Here is a 6,483-nt window from a genome sequence, read left to right on the forward strand (position 1 = left end):
TTCGCTTGATCCAGTCTGGCAACCCTGCACTGCACTCCGCTCGACTCCGCTTAAGAAAAATCGTCAAAACAAAGGATTTTTTTTTAGGTTAGAATTTAGAATTCGAGTTGGTGGCGGTAACAGACGACACGGAGTAAAGTTAACGTCTGGAGCATTATTGGAACGAGGAAAAGCTTTCTTGCAACCGTAACCTAAAAAGTTTTAGAGCTAAAATCTACAATGAGTTTAAGAAACACAACTGAAAAAGCTTTAGAAATGTTAAAATCGCTGCCGAGATTATCTCTAGGAAATATAAGAGATAATCCTGGTTCTAAAATTACGGTATGTTACAGCTATGTTTGTTATTAGTAATTCTGTTTAATTTTTTTAAATGATGTAAATAATGTTTTTAAAAAAAAAGTTTCCACATCCCCTACCTTGAATGAATTTAAGATTGAAATGAATTTTAGATTTTCCGTTAAATATAAAATTTAAATTGAAGATTTAAACTTAAAAGTTAAATATATTTTTTTAATTTACTTTATCATTGTTGGAAGAAGAGACCGCGTGATAATGATGGGCGATTTGAATGCAAGAGTCGGAACAGACTCATCATTTGGCCCATTGGTGATGGGATGGCATGGCCTTGGGCAAGTCACAATGTCATTGGTGGAATCCTTTTTCTCCATAAATCAATCCATAAATATACTTGGACTTCTCCCGATGGAAGAACGAAAGCGCAGCTAGATAACATACTAGAGATGACTCTTGGCACCACAATTGTTTAGTTAAACGTTCTGCAAGACTGGATAAACTCCGTCATCTAGACCCAATAATTGCAACTGCGGAACAAGCTGCTCGAAGAAATGACACAGAAACTTTTTCAAATCACGCTTAAGATCTGTGGTAAACACTCGCTCACCCCAGGAGCTTTGAAAAACTCTGATGGAGTGATTGAATCAGACACAGAACGCGTAAAGGAAATATTCGCTAGGAGAACAAAAAACTTAATAGTTCCATGGCTTTTTCCAACAACAACAAACAACAAACCATCCCGCCGTTTCTCCGTAGGGGTAGGCAGAGAGGATAGAACGCCCTAATACTCTATCTTGGCATACAGACCTCGCTTCCTCTACATTCATACATCTTCTCATGCACGCACGCCGATTATTCTTACTTTTGACATGTCAATCTTCAAGTATTTGATGGACTTGATCGTGCCATGTCTTTCTCGGTCTTCCTCGTTTTCTGCATCCTACACTCTGGAAAATACTAGAAGCATATGGGATGCCTATAAAACTAATCGAAATTATTAAAGCCCTTAACTCTAGTAGCGAATGCCGAATCAGAATTAACCATTGACAACATTTTGTCACAGATTAGTTTGAGGTCATCACCGGAGTAGAAAGTCAATTCCATTAGATCGAGGAATATCCATCTTACCCTCCCAAAAACTCTGCGACCTAGGGTATCCCGATGATGACCGCATCATATAACCGTATAATTTACGATTCAGTATAATTTACGGTCTTCAGGTCACTGTAGCTAAGCTAAAAAGGTACTCGGCATGTGTGGATTTTAAAATCAGTATCGCGAAAAACACATGTACTGCGTAATACTTCGTGCCTTGATGCTTAAAATCCCCTGACTATATATGTTACTGAAAATGACAGCTTTCAAAAAGAGCTGGGAGTGCGGTTAGGAGTAGCAGGCGCCACATTCAACAGTCTGAAGGCTGTCTACAGACATCTCCAGATTGGAAATTTACTCAGTTAAAACCAAATGCCGCCTGCATAACACCTATTCTCCTGTAGAGGAGCAAATTGTGGCACCTCACAGAGCATAAAACAACAAAATTCTGAGTTTTGAGAATAGGTGTCTCAGAATAATCTTGGGTGTGCGGTGGTTTGACTTTGTGAGGAATGAGGTCATAAGAGAACGGACGCAGCAAACTCCGGTGACAACTGTTGTCATGGCGATACGGTTGGCTAGGCCATATACTGCGGATGTTTCCTGAGAGCCTTAACCACGCTTGCCGAGAACCCTCGGTTCTCGGTGTCCTGGGCGCCTTCTCCTGACAGTTCGTCGGCAGTTTATGTCAGAACTTCGGGCCGAGAACCCAATTTGGGAGGACGCAAAGGAGTCGGCAGCCGATAGAGATGCACGGAGGCTCTTTGTGGATACCATATGCTCCAACTAGAGAGCGGACATGGAATGATGAAGATGATATAATTGTTGGTGTGGTTTTCAAGTACATTGTGTTTTATAGAAAACTATACCTTATGGCAAATTTGACCAAATCAAAGTCATTCTACGCTTCTAATGGTTTGTTTACCACAAGAAAGTACTGTTCCTAATTTTCATTAATATTGTAGACATTGTGTGCTATTTTTAAAAATGTAATGTAACTGACTTATGTCTAGAGTAAATGACTGCCAAACGCTTGAATACCTACACTATATTGAAGACATGTGTGGATTCGTGACAACATGCCAAATGAATGAATTGAATTTGAATGTTTTAATTTTTTTGTGATGAATTTTTTAAAATGTACTTTTTTTTTATTATTATTTAAATGAAGATATTATGTACAGCCTTTTCACATAAAGCCAACTACACCATCAAAAAGTACCAGAAAACCGATATGAAGAGCGAATGAAGATGTTAATTTATCAATAATTGTATTGGTGTTCAAAACTAACCGCAGATATCTGTGCTTTTTGTTTTTTTATTCACTCATCTTCATCACAACTTTATCCACTCGTGTCTTCAATTGGTTTGTACAAGATAACTCGAATTTTGACAAAAGTATAAATCAATTACTTTCTGTTGAAAAAATCCCCATAATGTCATTACATACAGTAGTTCCAGTAGGAAAGGGTGAGATGTGTAACTAGATTTTATGAATCGTGAATTCATTTTAAATCTTGAACACATAAACATATTATGTATGCTCCAATAATAACAATGTATTAATTTATTTTATTAATAAAAAAACAAACAAGAGCATGAAAACATTATCACACTGTCAAGGACTTGATAATTCGCTTGAATTGATAAATGTTTTGTATGTTTAAACAGTTAATACTAATTAGGGACAATTCTAAGATTCTAGATTATTAGAATTGTGTGTTCTCCTCAGTATAAATTGCCCATTAAAAACATAAAGAATTCAATTCGTCGGGTTGTGGTCCCGTGGCTAGTGTCTCGGACTCACAGACCAAAGGTCCGTGATTCGAATCCCACTCTACCCCAACTTGATTCCATTTTCTAATAGTGAGTTATTTACAACTCGTTGAGAATGGCCCTCAAAATTAAATATTTGGGTAAATTATAAGAACGCAAATATTTCTTTTTTTTTTTTTTTTTTTAAATTTTTTTTTTTGTTTACAAATAACAACAGGGATGGAGAATACCTCAAATAAGGGAATATGGAAGTCTAGGCATTTACAGGGCTTGTGAAGTGTTCAGGCGTTGCCTAGTATGTGAAAATAATTCAGTCAGATGAATCTCTTCACCATAATGGTTTGGACAAGGTTTCAGCTCTTTAACTTCACTAAAATCAACAAATGGAAGAATTGAAGAAATATGGATGTTCAAAAGTAGGTGAAATGGTGAATGTTACACAGTGTGTAAAGTGGGCACTTAAACCAGCCAATGACAGGTCATAAGCCCTGTAAATGCCTAGACTTCCATATTACCTTATTTAAGGTATTCTCCATCCCTGTTGTTTTTGTTAATCCTAATGACTCCCGAGGGGGAAAAATCCAGTCTTTTGTCTACGAACATTTAGACAAACTTTTGAGTTTTGTAATGTTTTTGTGATTTGTAAATTTTTAAAATTAAATATACTTTGTTCTATTCTTTAAATTTACTTTTATCAGAATATCCTAGAATAAGTGCCTTGCTTTTTTTATTTTAAATTCAGAACTCGATTGTTGCAAACTCCAGAATCTTATTTACTTTTAAATACTGAATTTAATTACTAGAAGTACTGGGCTTATTTATTGTGCATTTAATAGAATTCCATTTGAATTATTAGTGAGTTATCTTTGGATATTTTTATAAATGAAGATTATTGGATTCAATTCTATTTTTATTTTTAAATATATAAGAGTATACAATGTGATGCGTTTTGTCTTGTTAGGGCACAAAGTTTCTTTATTAACAATAATTGCTGTAATAATATTGGTGCATAATGGTAAACCATTTTTAACTATTGTTTATGGGTATTTTAGCAAGTAATGGGCGTTTCTATTATAAACTTAGATAAGGATAGTATATTAGTAATGGGTTGTTTGCAACTACATACGCTATCATACTATTACCGGGTTGTTTGCAACTACATACAATAGTACTGGACTCTTTGCAGTTGTAGAAATATGCAGGTGCATACTTAGAAACTAACTATGCATGGCACTCTCTGGATTAACGTTTACATTCTTTAACCAACAATTTTACCTGTGATGTAGGCGTTTTTATTTTGAATACGACAGTTATTATTCATTTTAAAACTTTCGTAATAATTAAATTAAATACATTGTTTTATCTTAATAAAAGTCAATGAAAAAATTCAATTTTTTTGCGATGATGTTTGGGTATTTGTGCTTTAACTTATGTTGCATATTTTTCTCTCTATCACATTAGTGTTTAATTATTAAATTATGAACAAAAAATACACCATGTATACATGCGTTTGTATTGCAGCGTACACGCGGCCGTGGACAGCACGGCGGAGATAAGCACGGAGAGGGGGGTAAGACGTGTCACCAGAACTACATGAGACTTGGATATGAGACGGGCAATAATCCTTTTTATCTGAGATTTGGTTATGAACCTTATTACAAAGGACAGCAGTAATACATTTTTTGTTGTTTTAAAGGAATTTTAGTGATTTTTTTAAGTCTGGGTGGTGACCACACAACCCAAAATATGCATTTTGCAGAAAACAGCCAGATCTAATATTGAATGAAACCTCATACAAACTCTTAACAATTTTATTAATTTTCATGACCTTTTGACATCATGGAATATTTAGAAGGTGAAGGTGACCTGAAGAACAATAATACTTACATTATTTTCCAAAATAAAATTTAATATTTTACCTTTCTGTTATCAATAACTTTAAAAGTTTTTTTTTTGTCTTTACAAAAAAAAATCCATCAAACCAAATTGTTTTATCATCTCTTTAATAATTTTTGCAATGCCAGTGCGTTATTCTTTATCATCTATTTTAAATTTCCATACTAGTAAATTATCCATTCTAATCCATTCTTATCCATCCACTAACAAAATAAATAAAGTAAATAGTACAGTTTAATAATACATACCATGTGACTTGTTTACAGCTTGAGACGTCAATACCCTCCACTTTCAATGTTAAAGCTTCAAACAATGATAGATACAAATAGATTAGACGTGACAAAACCAATCGATATAGTAGCATTGATCAATACGGGTCTGTACTCCATAAAACCTGAAGAGAAGCATTTCGGAGTTAATTTGACAGATGAAGGAGCAGATTTATTTAAGTGCAAGATAAATATCGAAGTTCAGTGGGCTACCGAGCCCGTAATCGCAGCTGTGGAGAGAAATGGAGGAGTGATCACTACGGCTTACTATGACCCGCATAGTCTGCTGGCGATGCGCAACCCCGAGCAGTTCTTTATGCGCGGAGTGGCCATTCCCAAACGCATGCAGCCACCGCCTGATGCCGTGGAGTACTATGCAGATCCGACCTTCCGAGGATACCTCGCTGATCCTGAGCATATCTCGCAGAACCGTTTGATGTTGTCACAAAAATATGGCTATGTATTACCTAAAATCGAAGAAGATTCAGATTACAAAATGTTGATTGAAAGAAAAGATCCGAGGCAAATATTTTTTGGTTTGGAACCTGGCTGGGTTGTAAATTTAAAAGAAAAATCGATTCTCGTACCAACAGATGAAAATATTCAGCGTTATTATTCTTCTTAGTGGTTTTATTGCCTTCCAAATGATGACTGTCAAATTTCATAAAGTAATGATAGCAACTAGTTGACTGTTAATTGTATTTCAATTTTTTAAAAATAAATTACCCAATGAAAACATTGTAACATGAAATTAGAAATACATTTTTTTTTACTACAAGTGATATAATTGATGTAGTTCCAATAAACCGACATTTTAAGCATTATTTTTGTCTTTTTTTTTTTTTGTTTTTATAATTAAAAACATATAACATTATATTATATACCTACAAGAGCCATGGCTAAATTATCTTTTCACCACTGATCTTTTTAACTCTGACGTATTCTGGTACTAATGATGATATTTATATGGATGTGAACTACTAATTTAGTCTTGAGATTTCTATGGAAGTGGAACATGGAACTGGCAGAGGAAGGATGAAAGCAAAGCGAACGCAGTCAAAATGCGATCTCTTAGACGAGTTATGAATTATAAACTCAGGGAAGAGTGCAAATCTGAGACATGATTTATAAGATTAAGAAAAGATCACTAGGA

The 6,483-nt window shown here is 34.8% G+C and overlaps 1 protein-coding gene across 1 annotated transcript; it reads left to right on the forward strand.

Moving 5' to 3' along the window:
- Positions 1–95: 95 nt before the first annotated feature.
- mRpL15 (mitochondrial ribosomal protein L15) lies at positions 96–6,154 on the forward strand. Its single transcript, XM_088237280.1, has 3 exons — positions 96–321; positions 4,687–4,835; positions 5,328–6,154. The coding sequence occupies exons 1-3, from the start codon at positions 220–222 to the stop codon at positions 5,953–5,955; spliced, it is 879 nt and encodes a 292-aa protein (XP_088093406.1). The 5' UTR covers positions 96–219; the 3' UTR covers positions 5,956–6,154.
- The last annotated feature ends 329 nt before the right edge of the window (positions 6,155–6,483 follow it).

Source organism: Micrasema longulum, unplaced genomic scaffold (genome assembly GCF_059751315.1).
Source record: "Micrasema longulum isolate JH-2025_06_02 unplaced genomic scaffold, ASM5975131v1 h1tg001678l, whole genome shotgun sequence".
NCBI lineage: Eukaryota > Metazoa > Arthropoda > Insecta > Trichoptera > Brachycentridae > Micrasema > Micrasema longulum.